The sequence below is a fragment of the Lacerta agilis genome, chromosome 11, assembly GCF_009819535.1.
Source record: "Lacerta agilis isolate rLacAgi1 chromosome 11, rLacAgi1.pri, whole genome shotgun sequence".
NCBI classification, from domain to species: Eukaryota; Metazoa; Chordata; class Lepidosauria; order Squamata; family Lacertidae; genus Lacerta; species Lacerta agilis.
In genome coordinates this window covers 3,317,444-3,336,163 of record NC_046322.1, presented here as the reverse complement: position 1 = coordinate 3,336,163, position 18,720 = coordinate 3,317,444, and the positions used below count along the sequence as shown (strand labels likewise).

Here is an 18,720-nt window from a genome sequence, read left to right as displayed (position 1 = left end):
GCAATTCTCATGGCCAGTACCACACGTCATGTCCTTGGCCTTATCTTCAGCCATGCACGTCAACAAAAGACCAGGTGCAGGCTACGTGCCAAAACACAGCTCCACATTCAAGGCTTTTACACTGGCTTCAGACTTGGAAACAGCCCCTCCCTTTCTGGGAGCAAAGCCCACGGCGATCTGGCCCCCCTCCTGCTTTCCATGGCACTGTTGCTGCACAACAGCCATAAGCCGAGCTGGGGGCAAGCCTTCCAAAGCCACTTCAGCCAGTCCCTCAGCCCCTTGAAACTGGGCTAGGGTCTTCTTCCAGGCTTCACAAGCACTGGCCAGACCTTCCTCCTCACAGGCGTTGGCCAGAACATCAACGCTCTCAGGGAACAGCCCTCTGCATTGAAGCTGTGAGGCTGGAGGTGCTTGCAAACAAAAGCTTCCCTCCTCCTTGCTGGGAATGCTATGGCTCCCTCCATCTTGCCCAGGGGTAGCGTACTTACGAATCTGTAGCTTCTCACCCGGCTCCACAGATGGGGGTTTCACCAGAGAGGTACAACTGCTTTTGCAGCCCTCGATCTGGGCTTCCCTGCTGCCTTCCAACCTCTGGCAGCAGGTTTTAGGCTCCTGAGCCATTCAGCAGACTGCTGAATGCTCCTGCTGGCAAAGCAAACTTCCCTGGATGCTCCATCACAGTCCAAACCAGGGAGGCAATGCACACACAGTCTGGAACTCTTCAGAACCGCTCCTGAACCAGTCCAGAATAATAAACAAGCGCAAATATGGGACCATAACCTGAAGTGTTTTTGATTGTTGGAAACACTTCAAACCAACCTTAGTACACCTTGGAGCCCGGCACGCTTCCTTCAGCGCACGTACCTCTCCTGTACGTTCTCCTTGCTGCCGTCTCCTGTGCTATTCAGCAGAGTTATCTTCTCTTATCTTCTCTCACGCAGCGGGGTTGTGTATGCCAGCATATTACAGACAACAGAGTCCGGCTTCATTCTAATCTAGAAGCTTTATTTTACAAGGCATAAATCATTACATTCCGGGAGAGTCGCAAGCCATGTTGGTGGCTTCTCCCTTCTCTCCGTTCTCCGGACACAGAAAAAGAAAGTATCACATTACAAAGTACAACAGTACACAGAGCATCCGGTGACGCTCTTCCTCCTGTGGGTGGGACAACCGGTTGAGCTTGTTAACTCTAAAAGCTCCAAACCTCTACATTCTTAATACAAAACTTTTTACTTCATAATACAAAACTTAACTTCTTATAATCTTAACTAACTTTTATTCATCATCAAAGTATCAAAATACCAAAATAATTTCAAAATACACCTTCTTAATACAAATCTTAACTTCTTGTGACCTTATTTATCTCTTATTACACTAAGACTGCTGCTAATATTCCTAGAAAGAATTAGAAATATTTCTAATATAAAACTATCCTTCTTTAAAAACAGTTCAGGCATCTCCTCTCTATACCAAATAAAATTTTCTTTTAACACTCTGATTTCGGGGTACCATGGAAGGCCTTCCTGATTACACATCTAAAATCTTTCACCCCACCCCTCTTCTTACCCTTTTCCCTCCCCACTTCGGAATCACCACAGCGCCACCCGTGTCTTAAGTTGTATCTGGGAAGTGTGCTCCTGGTTCCCACTCACAGCTACCCCCCCAAATTTCCACTTCATTTCAGCAATGGAACCTGGCGCAGGTGGAGCCATTTTGTCGCTGCTCCAGTCCAACAACTGGGAGTCAGAAATCCTCCCCGATTTACTGCGTTGCAAGGGGCTGGACTAGAAGACCCTTGGGGACCCCTCCCAATGCTACAATTCTACATCACCCAGTGACTTCCCCGCAAATTGCGGTCTACTTCTGCCCATCCTTGCCACAGCCTATTTTTTTGGGGGGGGGAGGGGTTGCATCAGGCACTCAGATATACTGCGTCTGAACAAGAGGTTCCAGTTACGTGTGTTTAATGTAACCTCTACATACTCGGTAAGCCTGGCTTCCCGTTTTCCCGCTATCGCAGCCTGAGACAGAACTCTGGATAGAATCGCAGAATAACTGTAGAGTTCGAAGGGGCCCAAAGGCTCATCCTGTCGAACCCCTTGCCTTTCAGGATAAAAAGTGCTGTGGGGTCTGATCCAGCAAGGAGCATGTTCAGGGTAGGTTCATATTTTGGGAACACAACAAAAGCAGGGTGGTGCTGCCCCCGGCACTCACAGATAGACTGCTCCTATTCATGGAAGGCACGTAAAAACCTGGCCAAGGAGCAATTAAGAAAAGGAGCGCAACAGACTCAGGAGGGTGTGAAGCAGATGTCACGCTGGCTGGGCCCTTACCTGGGCACAGTGAAGGGTGCTGGGGACAGGAAGAGGAAGGCCACCAGCAAGTCCACGCATTCCTCCGAGACACCGTCGCTCAGCAGCTGAGCACTGATCCAGCGCTTGGCGAGACGGCAGCAGCCGCTGAAAGCAGAATGTTGCTGCTGGAGGCTGCGGGGAGGAAGCAAACAATTTGAGACCCGCTGCCAAATCTGCCGGCAATGTCACCGATAATCCGAAGGCAACAGAAAGCAACCCCCCCCCCAAAAAAAAGCTATTATTATGACAGGCGACATCAACTCTGCCGGGTGGGAATCCCTCACAGACAACCGCAGTGCCTGGAGACAGAGTTAGGTTGTGCATCCATAGCAGGGGGCCTTCTCAGTAGTGGCCCCCGCCCTGTGGAACGCCCTCCCATCAGACGTCAAGGAAATAAACAACTACCTGACTTTAAGAAGACATCTGAAAGCAGCCCTGTTAAGAGAAGTTTTTAATGTTTGCATTTTATTGTGTTTTTAATATTCTGTTGGGAACTGCCCAGAGTGGCTGGGGAGGCCTGGCCAGATGGGCAGAGAATGAATGAATGAATGAATGAATAAATAAATATATTATTATTATTATTATTATTATTATTATTAGCCCATACCCACAGGCTTTAACTGCAGGTTAAATCAATAAATAAATAGCATTGACCAGAGGAGGGATGACTGCTGGGAGGAGCGCAGAGAGAAGAAATGCCATGGACAACTGGGCGCCTTCATCTTCCCCAGCTGCAACAAAACATGTCTCTCCCACATCGGTCTCTACAGCCACAGCAGGCTCTGCAACCTCCCAATAGTTCAACTTCACCCCCAAAGGCACATTTCTCCATTGTTTCCCAAGACAGATGAATATTATTATTATTATTATTATTATTACTACTACTACTACTATTAGTTGGGAGCACACAAGAAGGTCCACATTGCACAAGCAATATTCTCTCCCCGTTGTGATTCCCAGCAACTGGAATTCAGGGGAACGCCACGGCCATTGTGTCTCATAGGCATCGTTCTCAGAAGGGGAGGCCTCTCCCCGCTTACCCATGAAGTGAGCTGGTCAAGAACGGCAGGCGCAGGGTCTCCATTTCCAGCTGCACAGATTCTTCCGTGACCTCGTGTTTCAGCATGCCTGTGGGGGTGACCACCTCCCTCAGGATTTGGGGCTCTCGGTGGTAAGCCACTTGGAGGCGGAAGACATAGCCGTCCTGAGAAAGAGGAGGAACAGGAGGGAGGGGGATTATTTTCTTCTTAAGAAGCTGAGAGGAGCCTACAGGATCAGGCCGAGGGCCTGATCTCACAGGGGCAAACCCGATGCCTGTGGGAAACCAGCAAGCAGGATTCGAACACAAGACCTCCCTTCCCATCCTGCAGTTTCCAGCAACCAGGATTCAGAAGCATTGCTGCCTCCGACCGTGGAGGGCAGGGCACAGCTAAAGAAGAAGAAGAAGAGTTTGGATTTGATATCCCGCTTTTCACTACCCGAAGGAGTCTCAAAGCGGCTAACATTCTCCTTTCCCTTCCTCCCCCACAACAAACACTCTGTGAGGTGAGTGGGGCTGAGAGACTTCAAAGAAGTGTGACTAGCCCAAGGTCACCCAGCAGTTGCAAGTGGAGGAGCAGAGATGCGAACCCGGTTCCCCAGATTAGGAGTCTACCGCTCTTAACCACTACACCACACTGGCTCTCAGGGCTAGCAGCCATTCCTAGGCCTTCTCCTCCATAAATTTCCCTAATCTAAGTTGGCGATCATCGCTGCCTCCTGTGGGAATGAGTTCCGCAGTTTAACTATTTGCTGAGTGAAGCAGCACTTTCATTTATCTAAAAATCCAAAAATCCTTCCAGCAGCACCTTAGAGAACAACTTTCATTTATCTGTCCTGAATCTTCCAACATCTTGGGTCCATGCCGACAGCCTGCTCTTCACCTAATGACCCCAGGGAGAGTCCCATGAAATATCGCAATTCGGAGCCATATGCAGTAAATCAGAAATGTTAAATTAAAAGCGCAAAAGTAAAGAAAATCACAGGAGGAGCAGAAGTTCAAGGCAAAAACATTCCTCTTCAGCCAGGCCTTTGGCTTATGAACATCTGGTGCCCTTCTGAATGTGTTGTGGGAGGGAAGATCATTGGGTTACCTTTGCTTTTTGTTTTTGTTATATATTCTGTGTTTTTATTATGTATTCTGTGTTTTTTATATTGTAATTTTATGTTGTGAACTGCCCTGAGACCTATGGGTATACAAGTTTTAATAAATAAATACAATTAGGGTTTTATTGTGTTTTTAATATTCTGTTGTGAGCCGCCCAGAGTGGCTGGGGAAACCCAGCCAGATGGGCGGAGAATAAATGCATGAATGAATATTATTATTATTCACCCATGCCCGCAGGCTTATGCTCTAGAGAAACACGACACACAAGGGAAAAGGTGCAAGGAGGGCAGAGGAAGAAATCAAACTCAAGCACGAATATATAAACAGTTGTTCTTATAATGGCCAGCTTGCATAGTTCAGGCGTAGAAGGAGCCTGGTAGAGACGGGTTTTCGGCCAAGCTGACCGGCTGAGCCTTCTCCTTTCCATCTCTCCCAGCGAGGCAGCCGGATGTCATGGCTGCCCCCAGGTGACAGGGGAGGAGGCTTGATGGAGCTGGCCTGTCACAGCGGAACTGATGGAGTGAGCTCTGCTTCCCATCTCTCTCTCTCTCTCTCAAGATAGCAGGCCCCTGGTCATATTTCGCAACGTAACGACTTCCAGCTTCCTGCGCATCTGCGGAGGCAAATGTGCACGAACACACCCACCCTCCGGCACAATTACCTTATACACGTCCGTGTAGGTGGGCGAGGCCCTGCAGAGCAGACGGTGCTGCTGCTGGAGAAGTTCTGCCAGCCGCAGCTGGAAGGCGGCCTTGACTCGCCGGATGGCTTCCTTGTCCTGAGGCCACTGGCCGCTCCCCTCCATGTGACAGATCACTAGTGCGAGAGGGAATGAGGAGACAAAAGAGTTAACGGAAGGAGCAAGGAGCAGCATTGAAGCAGGAGGAGAGGCAGGCGAAGAGCATGCTAAGAACTGAGGCTCCGTCCACATAAGACTGAAGCACTGTTCCCTAGAGCGGGTGGCTGGGAGGTTGATGGGGTTACACTTCCTCTGAAGGTGTGGGCATGTAGCTTGGGGGTTACCCCTGGATCCCTTGCTGTTGCTTGAAGCCCAAGTGGCCTTGGAAGCGTGGGGTGACTTCCGTCAGCTTCGGCTGGTGGCCCAGCTGTGCCTCTGTCTGGACAGGAATAGCCTAACCTCTTCTTTTTTCAATTGATTCATTTGGTTTTTCAAAATGAAACTTTCCATTCACATTATCCAACTTACAACATAAAAAAAAGATTCCAAGGAATCTCCCGGACATCCCTCCTCCCCTTTGTGGGTCCTATTGTGAATCATTTCCTCTCGCATCTTTTATGATAATCCAAATCTTTTAACCCTCCGTTGTGTCCAAAACTCACCATTGTGTCCAAAACTCACTACAAGTGATGTTCCAATCCTACCAACGATTTTAACCGTTTACAATGGTTCTTAAGATAAGTTACAAATTTCCCCCATTCCTTATTAAAATTTTGGTCTTCCCGAACCCTGATTTTTCCAGTCATTTTGGGGGATAACCTAATTTCTGTCGTCTAAGAGGAGGCTGCTGGATCAGGCCAAAGGCCCATCCAATCCTGCATCCCATTCCCAAAGTTGCCTGTGGGAAACCAGCAACCAGGATCCGAGCACAAGAGCCCTCTCCCTTCCTGTGGTTTCCTGAGGCGTTAATGATTCTGACCATGCATCATTTTGGGGGACTTCAAGAGCAGAGCATGTCCCCTGTTTTAATACAGTGATACCTCTGGTTAAGAACTTAATTCGTTCCGGAGATCCATTCTTAACCTGAAACTCTTCTTAACCTGAGGTACCACTTTAGCTAATGGGGCCTCCCGCTGCCGTCAGCACGCGATTTCAGTTCTCATCCTGAGGCAAAGTTCTTAACCCGAGGTACAATTTCTGGGTTGGCAGAGTCTGTAACCTGAAGCATCTGTAACCTGAAGCGTCTGTAACCCAAGGTACCACTGTACAGGTAAATACACCAAAGCAATACAGATGGATATACTGTGAACGCTCAGGTTGCGGACGTAATCTGTGATGGAGGCACATCCGCAACCCGCAGTGTTTGAATCACGCAGCGCCGCGTCTGACCTAATTTGGCGCTTCTGCGCATGCACCTAAACCCAGAAGTAACCCATTCTGGTACTTCCGGGTTCGGTGCGGAGCGCAACCTGAAAAAACATAACCTGCAGCACTCGCAATATGAGGTATGACTATAATATACCTATGCCTAACGAACTATGTGGGCAAATGAACAAATGCTGGGCTCAGGCAGGGCCGGATTTAGGTTTGATGAGGCCCTAAGCTACTGAAGGTAACGGGGCCCTTTATATGTCCAGCTGTCCTTGGTCAACAACAAATGGTCGCTGTTTTTGTGTTGAATATATACGCTATATGGTAATTTATGGACTTAATAGGTATCTAAAGCCATTTGCACGTAACAAAATATGCATTTTATCAAAGGAATTGTTGAACTGAAATACAATTAAGAAGTAGTATATTAATAGCGAAATAATTATTAAGCTCTAACTTAAAATGATTTTTTATTCCTAACTTAATAATGCAAACACATTGGCATTTGGCAATTGTAATGAATCAGAACTAAGTTAGGGGATGTTCAGAAACCCACAGTGTTTTAGGAGTTAATGGGCACCCCAGTTAGAGTGGCAGATACCCCTTGGGAGGTGGGACATCCCGCTCTTTAAAAGGAGGGAGCAGCCGTTAGTGTTGAGAGAGTGACTGGAAGAAGGAGGGTGTGGGGCCAGGTTAGGTTAGGTTAGGTTAGGATCGTTGAAGATGTGTATATGTTGCTGAAAGAAAGAGTTTACACTGTTATGAAACTAAGCTTATGAACCATCACTGAAACCCTTATCTTCTGTAAGAAATAAAGACCTCTTATTGTTGAGCTAAGAAAATATCGTCGTTCTTTTGGTCCAGCGAGTTATATAGGCTCTTGAGGAGGGGAACTCAGGGAAAGGACAAAACTAAACTGAAGGGTGATAGTTTGTGTCTTGGAGTTTCATTCAGGAGGGGTTAGCGGGCGGAAACCCTGGTATTGCCAGAGTTCCTAAGAGGGCTTAGCTAACTGATTTAGTGAGGGGATCTAATAAGGAGAGACCCCGAACTGTAGGCAAAGGAGAGGTTAACCCCTGAAGCCCAGAGCGGAGGATATAACCGGCCACGGCTGCTGGACAGGAAAACTCCCGTTACTAAGAGATCCCCAGATCATAGATAAAAGGGGATTGACATCACAGACGGACCTCAGAGGGACAGGTGGGGTGCATTGTAATTTGACCCAGAACACCTGATTAAAAATTTAACTTAGTAACAAGGGGAGAGTCTGAAGTGGAGGTTCGTCTCAGCAATAACAAAAGTTCCTTTAGAAATACAATTTACAAAGACTCATAATGGGGGGGGGGCAAGAGAGTGAGGCCCTAAGCTACAGCTTGTTTAGCTCATACGTAAATCCGGCACTGGGCTCAGGAAGGAAACGCCAACTTCCATCCCCACCAACCTCTTCAAGGCCCCTGATTCAGCATGAAGTCTCTGAAATGCCTCTCTCTCTCTCTCTCTCAGCCCCATTTCCCCATTTGTAAAACGGGAAGAGCCTCCCACCCACCCCGGAAGCTGTCAGGCACTTGGATAGATTGCTCTGTATCAGGGATGGGGACCTTCCAGGTGTCGTTGGGACTCCAAATCCCATCAGCCCCATGCAGGACAGGATTATGGGAGGAGGAGCTTGTGGCGGAATGATGCCTGCTGATGATTCAGGTTCATCATGGGCTAACCTATCACTCCCATTTTAGGTAGGTGTTCCCTGGGAGGCGGAGCTAGTTGGCATTCTAAAAGGAGGGGGAACAACCTTGAAAGGCAGTTGGGGGTTTGGCAGTTGGGGGATGGAGGTTAGGCTTTGGGGAATGGGAGGAAAGGTCATTACCATTGCTAAAGGGATGCAGGAAATATTATAACAAAGCTGAATTACATGAGAAGAAGATTTGTACCAGTAATAACCCGAGACATCCATGTTTTCAAGTTACCTAATAAAGTTAAATGTGCTTAAACGTTCGTTGACTCTGGCAGTGTATCAGTACCTTAAGAGGTGTGACTAAGAGGAGAGAACAAAGCTTTCCTGTGGAAGAGGAAACCGTTTGCTTATTCTCCTGTCATACAGAGGGCTGGACAGTGAAGCCAAGTGTGCCACTTATTTGCCTAAAGGGAAGGCAAACTGCAGTAGTTGGGAACCCTGGTAGGGAGATCCCCTAGGTGGCAAGAGTTTTTCAAACGTAGAGCCCTGAGGTACCCCAGAGACAACTCCCATGTGAACACTGAAGGATTCATCCTAGTTGTCAGTGAAACTTAGGGAGAGTCACGGTTGGGGAAGTATTGAAAGGGGAGGGAATAGGATCCCTCACAGAGATCAGCAGCAGTTAGGGAGACCTGACAGGTCTTGCAGCCTTGACTTACAAAATGAAGTATCAGCAGGGGGGGGGCTCACAATGCCCCTTGCCCACTTTTGAGACAATGCCACCCACATTACCCATCCTTGCCTTTCATTGGTGCTAAATACGCCGGGCATGGCTTCTCCGCCAAGGGCAGAAGAGACTCCTGGCCCTCGATCCTGGCGTGGTAGGCGTAATCTGGTTTCACGGGCACCGGAGGGAAGACCTGAGAAAGAAACAGGAAGGCACGGTAAGAGGAGCGAGAAACAGGGGAGCCCACGCAAGATCTAGAGGTAGCAGCACATCCTCAGGGCACTTGTCCCCCCCCCCCCGGGCAGAAAATGCCCCGTCTCCAATTGTAAGGAGGGCAGGTCAAGGGGCCAATGGCTCTCTGGGACACCTTTTGTTAGGCATTTAAAAGGCAGAATTCACCGGGGGCTGATGGGAGAGGTGACTGTCATGGGGGTCGGGGGAGGCAAAATTGGATGTTGCGATGATGCGGTCTGCAGAGGACCTGGGAGAGGTGGCTGCCTGCCTCAGGACCCCCCAATGCTGCAGATTCCTGGGGAAGGTCCATATTGGGGGGGGGGGAATTTCCTTCAATTTGCTCTCATGACAAGACTCCCCTCTTGCACAGTTGCAGGGGCCATCGGTGTCGCACCGTGGGCTTACGACAGCGCTGCAAGAACTGCAGAGGGGGTGCCAAACGGCGGCATATTTCCAAGGTCTGCCCCCGCCGGGATGCTCCGGTTGCGATTCCTGCATTGCAGAGGGTTGGACTGGATGACCCTTGGGGTCCCTTCCAAGTCTACGATTCTATGCCCCTCCTCTGGGCCAGGATCCTGTGGCTCCCAGCCATAGCAGGCTACAGGAGTTGCTAACATGGTTCTTTCCAGAACTGCTGGACTACAAATCCCATCGTCCTTGTCCATTGGGCCATAAGGGCAGGAGTTGTAGTACAAAAACTATCTGCGGGGCACCACATTTCCTACCCCTGCATTAGATAGCGTTGGGCTAGGGGGAACCAGGGGTTGGACCCAACAGGAGACAGCTCTGCATTTTTACCAACGGATGTTCCCCATAAAGTTTTCTGGGATGACCCATGGAGCAAAAGAAACCAGAATCCTGCCATCTCAGGAGGATCCACTCCCTCCCCTCCCCGGGTGGCCAAATCCTAATCCAAGATTCCCATCTAAACAGACCGAGTGTGTCCTCCGACAGCTCCGCTTCGTTGGCTCAGACTCACATCGGTGTACCGGAGGGCAGGGTGGGCTCCCTGCACGGACGTCACCGTCAGCGGCAGCCCCTCCAGTTTCCACAGCTTGCGGCTCAGGTCGTCGTACGAGCGGACGACACTCAACATGGCCTCCTCGCCAGTACCTGCCGGCTGTTCGAGAACCCAGGTAAAAAGGCAGTTAAAAGCAAGAATGGTTCCGTTTATTTTTGCGGGGGGACTCTAAAGACTGGCCAACCCTCTCAAGGGGCTGCGTGCACATTCACGACACACACAGCGCAGAAAAATGCGAACACGTAACATGCACAAACATGCTCTGTCTCACTTGTTCTCATTCCCACACCCATCCCATTGCTGAGCGGAGAGGAGAGGGGTGGGGTTTAAATGTCCTTGCTCTTAACCAGCATCCCAAATCTCAGATCCATTCTATGCACTCTACCATAGTTGAGTTACAGGTGGGTAGCCGTGTTGGTCTGCCATAGTCAAAACAAAATAAAAAATTCTTTCCGGTAGCACCTTAGAGACCAACTAAGTTTTTTCTTGGTATGAGCTTTCGTGTGCATGCACACTTCTTCAGATACACTGAAACGGAAGTCACCAGACCCTTATATATAGTGAGAGAGTGGGGAGGGGTATTACTCAGAAGGATGGTGGGAATGGGTGATCAGCTGATAGGTGTGGAAAACCTGTGACTCTTGCAAGGAAAGGCAAGGGGTGAGATGGCTAAAGATAGCTTTGTCATGTATAATGAGATAAGAATCCAATGTCTTTGTTCAGACCAGGTTTCTCCATGGTTTTAAGTTTGGTGATTAGTTGCAATTCAGCCACTTCTCTTTCCAGTCTATTTCTGAAATTTCTTTGTATTAAGACAGCTACTTTGAGATCTTTTATAGAATGTCCTGGGAGATTGAAGTGTTCTCCTACTAGTTTCTCTGTCTTGTGATTCCTGATGTCAGATTTATGTCCATTTATCCTTTGGCGGAGGGTTTGGCCTGTTTGTCCAATATAGAGAGCTGAAGGGCTGATCTCTCATGAAGAGAGCTTGCCCACGTGGAAGCGCCTGAAGTTTTACTTTGCTACTTACTAGTCTGCCCAATCTACAAGGGATTAAGAGCAGCCTCATTCAAAGATTTAAATCTCCCAGCTGAGAGATCGGTCGGATATCCCCCTTTCCCCCCTTTCCCTTAATACTTCTGAAAAAGTGGCCTGTTTTGCCTTTAGAGCGGCAATTTTAAGGAGAAAGGTTTGCGGGGACAAACCTCTTCAAGGAGCAAACTCTTGTCTGACACGGATGCCTGGTTTTTAAAAATTATTTTAACTGTAATGCATTTTATTCTGCTTTACATGTTTTGTTTTTTGAAATGGCTTCACCTACACAAAGAAATAATATTTGTAATTGTATAATATTCATGGCTTTTGAATTCTGGTGCTGGAGGAGACTCTTGAGAGTCCCATGGACTGCAAAAATATCAAACTGATCCATTCTGAAGGAAATCAGCCCTGAGTGCTCACTGGAAGGACAGATCCTGAAGCTGAGGCTCCAAGACTTTGGCCACCTCATGAGAAGTGAAAAATCCCTGGAAAAGACCCTGATGTTGGGAAAGATGGAGGGCGCAAGGAGAAGGGGACGAGAGAGGACGAGATGGTTGGACAGTGTTCCCGAAGCTACCAACATGAGTTTGACCAAACTGCAAGAGGCAGTGGGAGACAGGAGTGCCTGGCGTGCTCTGGTCCATGGGGTCACGAAGAGCCGGACATGACTAAATGACTAAACAACAATATTCATATTCTTGGCTCGTCCCGGTGCTGCAATGGGTCAGTTTCTCCCCATTTGCTCCCCTCCCTTTTAAAGTGTCTATTTCCCTCTGGTGGGGCTTAGGCCAGACAGGAAGAAGTGCTCATTCCTGATCTGAACTGTCAGACATCCTAGCAATGGTGTCATACTGGAGGGAGTAGAGACACCTTTGCAAACTGCACAGGAGCTGCTCAGTTCTGCCAGGGCCAGTGAACCAATTTACTTGAAAATAAATGTGTGCTATGCTCCCTAGCTTGCAGGACACAATGCTCTCTTTGATGTGAAGAGCGACGCCACCTCCATTGCGTCCTAAATGGTTTGTATCCAAAGATAAATGTGTCCCACTGGTTCTCTCCATCCACCAGGTTCCACTAAGGATTATATTAGATAATCTTAGTGCCAGGAAACAGCAACTCATTATACAAACTTCTACTGACCCTTAAAGTTAAAGGTAAAGGGACCCCTGACCGTCAGGTCCAGTCGCGGATGACTCTGGGGTTGCAGAGCTCATCTCGCTCTATAGGCCGAGGGAGCCGGCGTACAGCTTCCGGGTCATGTGGCCAGCATGACTAAGCCGCTTCTGGTGAACCAGAGCAGCGCACGGAAATGCTGTTTACCTTCCCGCCAGAGTGGTACCTATATATCTACTTGCACTTTGATGTGCTTTCAAACTGCTAGGTTGGCAGGAGCAGGGACCGAACAACGGGAGCTCACCCCACCGCGGGGATTCGAACCGCCGACCTTCTGATCGGTAAGCCCTAGGCTCTGTGGTTTAACCCACAGCACCACCCGTGTCCCTCTACTGACTCTTACATGCTACTAAATTAAAGAAAGATGCGGGGGGGGGGGGAGAGAGCTGTAGTCCAAAACATTTAAGACTGATTATATTCATCTAGTTCATAGCAAAAGATCCATCTTGCCTGTGCCTCTCAATCTGCAGCAGGATATCTTTCAAAAAGGCCTGTTTGGGAGAACATTAATATAGAAAACATGGCATACGGAATCTGCATTTGTTGGCTGGGGAAAATCTGGAGAAGTGTGAATTGGTCGGAATATGGGAGGCACTTTTTGTCTAAGTTAGCCAAATGGACAGTCCGAAACCTTCCACTTTGGGGGGGCGGGGGGGGGGGAGATCTGGAAAAGTCTGCCAGTCCCACAGGGAGTGCCCAGACATGTGAGGAGACCATGCACAACACAGGTGGAAAGAGACTGCCTCCCAGGCATTCTTAGGAGAAACTGGATTTTGGCAGTTCGTTTGATTCTCCCTTAAAGAAAGCAGATCTAAAGCAGATTGCAATGCACTCCCGTCTGAAATATCACAGGTGAAGGGTGCCACCTGCAGACCAGCCTGGACACAGCCAATTGACATAACCACCAGACCTTTTTTACTTTGGCACAACAGACGCTGCCCTTTACGGGAGGATAACTACCAAACTAGAACGTATGTTCAATCTGTGAATGCATTTATCAAGTCTGGTTTCTGGGTTTTCCTTAAACAGCAGCTGCAGGCCTCTCTGATCAGGATGAGGACCATGGCACGAGAGGAACTGGGCTAACCATTTCCCATCACCACACTGATATCCCAACGACTCTCATCCAAACCCTGCAATTAGTGATTCCAGGAAGTTGCTCTCATAGCTGCCCTTAACGGAAAAGGCAGACACCGGGAGCGGGGGGGGGGGGGACGACAACACAGAATTTAGTGTTACTATTCTCAATACAGTGGTACCTCGGGTTAAGAACTTAATTCGTTCTGGAGGTCCGTTCTTAACCTGAAGCACCACTTTAGCTAATGGGACCTCCTGCTGCCGCTGCGCCACTAGAGCACGATTTCTGTTCTTATCCTGAAGCAAAGTTCTTAACCTGTAGCGTTATTTCTGGGTTAGTGGAGCCTGTAACCTGAAGCGTCTGTAACCTGAGGAACCACTGTAGTGCTATGACAGTCAGTCTCTCTTCACAGGGAACTCTGGGAATTGTAGTTCTGTGGAATCCTATAAACATCTCTCAGCACACTTAACAAACTACAGCTCCCAGAATGCTTTGGGGGATAGGCACACGTATCAATGCAGTTTAAGCATATGGTTTAATGCACTTTAAACATATGGTGTGAGTGTGACTTAATAGGACAGAGGAGTTGGCGATCAATGAAACCCGCATTCCCATTTTTTTGAAGGACACAACAATCTATGGCTTTTAACAAGTGTTTGGGGGAGGGGGGTCACTGGTTAGCTTTTGTTTTGTTACGTATTTTGAGTTTTCATGTTGTGTTTTTGTGTTGTGAACCCCTCTGTGATCTTCAGATAAAGGACAGAACGCACATTTAATTACTAATAAATAAATACTTTGCCATTCTGATTCCAAAGCAGACTTTCTCAGCTTGAGCAATGGAGCTGCCCCTTTCCCTGTGCCCTGTGGAACAGATTTCCTGGGGGTGGGGACATGGGGAGAGGAGAGGAAGGGAAAGCTCCACCGCATTTCAAAGGACACGAATTCGCAGAGGAGAAAGAGGGTCCTTACTTCACGCCCCAGCTTGATCACAGGCTCCAGCAGGCCACCTGTGTAGCAGATGGAAGTTTCCGGAATGTCCATGTGTCTGCAGAGAGATAAGAGGGAGCCAAACCATGAAAGGCTTTTAAACAGGGAACGCGCTCCTTTCTTCTAATCAACTCTCTTTTCTTTTCCTTTTTTTAAACGAAGCTTCTAATATGTTTTTCAAAGACGTCGATAAAAGCTTGGGAGAGCCTACATTTGCTCGATGCCTGCTGAAACCACAAACGTCATAAATGCACCCCGTGAGCAGAGTCTGCAGAACATGGGGGTTTCTTTACGCAACGTTCTGTTAGGACGGACAATTCGCCGGCCTTCACAGGATGATGGTGGCATCAGCAACTAAGGAGGTTGCGGTGGCACAGGAGAAAGAGCACAAGCTTCCTCTGGGACCAGCCAAGGCTGCCGCCTGAATTGCTTTGAGACCCAGTGTGGTGTAGTGGTTAAGAGTGGTAGACTCGTAATCTGGGGAACCGGGTTCGCTTCCCCGCTCTTCCACATGCAGCTGCTGGGTGACCTTGGGCTAGTCGCACTTCTCTGAAGTCTCTCAGCGCCACTCACCCCACAGAGTGTTTGTTGTGGGGAAGGAAGGGAAAGGAGAATGTGAGCCTCTTTGAGACTCCTTCAGGTAGTGATAAAGCAGGATATCAAATCCAAACTCTTCTTTGGTGGGCTCAGACTGTTTGGCCCAGTATCCCGTTGCCAACAGTGGACAGCCCATGAGTACAGCCAGGGCTTTTTTTCAGCCAGAACTCGCAGGAGCTCAGTTCCAACAACTTTCAGGTGGGCACCATTATAATAAAACAAAGGGGGTGTTCATGGTGAGTTCTGGCACCTCCTTTTCTAGACGAATAGCCCTGAGTACAGCCACTTACAGCAACAGGCCCACCCTGTGCTTTGTCTGATACTCAAGGTACACTGCTTCAGGAACAAAAGTTTTGTTCCATTGCCACGGCTAGTTTGGGGGAAGTTATTGGATCTATGAAATTATGAATAGTAAGATACGATCGCTGCTGGTTGCAAACGGCGCGGGTTACGAACACGCCAAACCTGGAAGTACCAGAACGGGTTACTTCCGGGTTCTGTGGTTCGCGCATGCACAGACGCGTCAAATGACATCACGCGCATGCACAGAAGCGCCGATTTGCAACCCGCGAGGAAGCGGTGCTGCATGTTGCGTTCTGCTCAGGATGTGAACGGGGCTCCGGAACGGATTCCATTCGCATCCAGAGGTACCACTGTATAAGGTAAAGATAAAGGACCTCTGGACGGTTAAGTTCAGTCAAAGGTGACTATGCGGTTGCAGTGCTCATCTCGCTTTCAGGCCAAGGGAGCCGGAGTTTGTCCACAGACAGCTTTCCAGGTCATGTGGCCAGCAGGACTAAACCACTTCTGGTGCAACAGGAAACTGTGACGGAAACCAGAGTGCACGGAAACGCTGTTTACCTTCCCACCACAGTGGTACCTATTTATCTACTTGCACTGGCGTGCTTTCAAACTGCCAGGTTGGCAGGAGCTGGGACAGAATAATAGGAGCTCATCCCCATCGTGGGGATTCGAGCCGCTGACCTTCTGATCGGCAAGTCCAAGGGCTCTATGGTTTAGACCACGGTGCCACCCGCTTTACCTTTTATGAATAGTATGAAGAGAGGAGACAGAGGAAAAATATTTTGCATCCGTAACACAAGAACGTGGTAAGAACGAAATAAGAGCCTGCTGTATCAGACCAATGGCCCCTCTTGTTCCCGCCTGTGGGAACCTGCAAGCAGGACCTGAACCCAAGACCACCCTTCCCTCCATATCCCAGCAACTGGTATTCAGAAGCATCTTGCCTCTGACCATGGAGGCAGTGCATTGCCTCCAATGTGGCTAGTAACCAGTGATATCATTATTTATCGTTTTTAATCATTATTAACCCACCCAGTGAGAGATTTTACTTTCTTGGGCTCCATGATCACTGCAGATGGTGACAGCAGTCCCGAAATTAAGAGACGCCTGCTTTTTGGGAGGAAAGCAATGACAAACCTAGACAGCATCTTAAAAAGCAGAGGCAGCACCTTGCCGACAAAGGTCCGTATAGTTCAAGCTATGGTTTTCCCATCACCCTAACCAGCAAGATCTTCTTATGTTCTTACCAAGTGTGACAGATGCAAAATGTTTTCCTCTATCTCCTCTCCCCATGCTGTCCATAATTTTATATGTCCACTGCCCACCTGTCTTTTCTTCTTAGTTAAAGCTCTCCAAATGTTTTAGCTTCTCCCCCAAGAGTGTATGAATGAAACTTTATTTGCGGCAGCCGTCGGCCATAGCAACAAAAAAAAAAATTGCGATATACACAGAACAAAATAAAAAGTCGATTATATAAAACAAAGTTTAGGGTCCTGAATCAGCAGTCAAATAGTGGACCTTATTCTGATTGCCCCGGCTAGAAACCTTGCAACCTTTGCAGTCATCTGCTCCAACTGCAACACTCCAGCTGTGTTCCAGTGACCAATGGTCTTACACACACACAAACCCCCGTTTTCGCCTTCTCTGGGTCCCCCAAAACCCGAGTCCCCACATGCTACTCACAACTGCAAGAGGTGGCGAATGATCTGCTCAAAAATGAGCCGCTTCTGGCTCATGTTTGGCGCATCCCACAAAACGGCCTCGCAGATGGCGCCATCTTGGAAACGCCTCAGCTCCGATCGCTTCCCCCAAAACTGCCGAAACTCCAGCGCCTGCAGGATCAAACCCCGAGAGAGGGGAAATGAAAGGCATTTCTCTATCTTCCTCATAGGGTTGCTTTCTTTATAGTAAAATGAACATAATTTAGTTCATTTTTATATACTCTTAAAGTCATTTTTAAAAAACAAAATAGAGGGACGTTCTGCAGGTCAGGCATACAATTCCTGGGTTTGCACAGATACAAGTTAACTTCTGTGGGTTTGGTTTGTGCTTTTCAACCACGCCGAACAATTAAAACAGAACTAATACAAATATAAATGGGGCATTAGGTGCCAATTTGTCTTCACAGGTAACTCTAATCCTGTTTGCAAAGGATGCAGAAAAAGAGAAAGTGATTCTGACCTTCATTCTTTAAAAATAAATTGCATTAAAAGTTTTAACTTTTCAGAAATTAGCAAAAAAAAAGCAAAAGCAGCACTAAATAGGTTTCTTTAATTCATTTATTAAAAAAATATTTGTATACCGCTGTGTCATAAAAATACATCAAAGCGGTTTACAGAAATAAAAACATAAAACCATGAAAAATCTAAAAACAGGCATTCATTAGCCACTGTGGATGCCTTCTTAATTGCCTGCATAGGCCTGGCAGAATATAAAAGCTTTTGGCAGGTGCTAAAATTTGGCACAGAAGGTGCCTGCTGAATCTCCAGTGGCGGAGAGTTCCATGGGACCAAAATATCATTTTTTTCAGCAAGAAAAAAGGGTCTGCCAAACAGGACAAGGAAGTTTCTTTCATGATTAATCGTGCCTTGAAAAAGGCCCGTTGAAATCAAAGTGAGTACTTTCACCACCAATGGGCTGTGCCTACAAGATGGAACAAACGGAAGGCAACAGCGTAGGCAGAAAGTCTCTTAGGCACCCAACAATGGGAACCAGAGCACTCTTCCAGCCTCACCTCTGGTCTGTCCCCTCCAGGCCCCCTCTCCAAGATGCTGCCGGCAAATTCAAGGTTCAGCAGAAGTCCAAATGACAGGGACCCGATGTCTTTGTGTTTTGGGGGATGAGCGTCAATTGGCCACTGGGCGAAAAAGATGAGAGAAGCAAAATTAGATGGGCCACGCTGGAAAGATTCTGGAAAGAAAAATTAGATGGGCCACACTGGAAAGATTCTGGCGTATAAGACTACTTCTTAATCCAGGAAAATCTTCTCAAAAGTCGGGGGTCGTCTTATACGCCGGGTGAAGAATCTGTGATCGAGTATATCTGAAACTCTATATTTTAACTGGGAAAGTTGGGGGTCATCTTATACGCCCAGTCGTCTTATACACCGGAAAATACGGTATATAAATTTTCTTACGGTCCCAGACCAGTTTTACGTACCATACTAAACAAGCATAAAACGCAATAGAATTATGTTTGGATTAACAATCAAATATAAAAATAAACAATACGAATATGGCAGCAATTAGAAATGTGGTTTAGGTCTTTGCCTCTAAAATATTATCTAGGGTTTGCATCTGAGGCCTTAGTCTTTGTAATGCACAGCTTGTTCCCTGAGTTT

General features: G+C 47.8%; 1 protein-coding gene across 1 annotated transcript in view; it reads right to left on the bottom strand.

Moving 5' to 3' along the window:
- Positions 1–18,720, bottom strand: part of NOL6 (nucleolar protein 6) — a 67,362-nt gene that overhangs the window by 28,933 nt on the left and 19,709 nt on the right. The window contains exons 13-20 of the mRNA XM_033164225.1: positions 18,115–18,237; positions 17,064–17,212; positions 14,463–14,538; positions 10,163–10,303; positions 9,025–9,142; positions 5,162–5,316; positions 3,395–3,558; positions 2,334–2,486 (exon numbers count right to left, since the gene is read on the bottom strand). Of these exons, the coding sequence (XP_033020116.1) occupies positions 2,334–2,486; positions 3,395–3,558; positions 5,162–5,316; positions 9,025–9,142; positions 10,163–10,303; positions 14,463–14,538; positions 17,064–17,212; positions 18,115–18,237 (1,079 nt within the window). The remainder of the gene's footprint in view (positions 1–2,333; positions 2,487–3,394; positions 3,559–5,161; positions 5,317–9,024; positions 9,143–10,162; positions 10,304–14,462; positions 14,539–17,063; positions 17,213–18,114; positions 18,238–18,720) is intronic.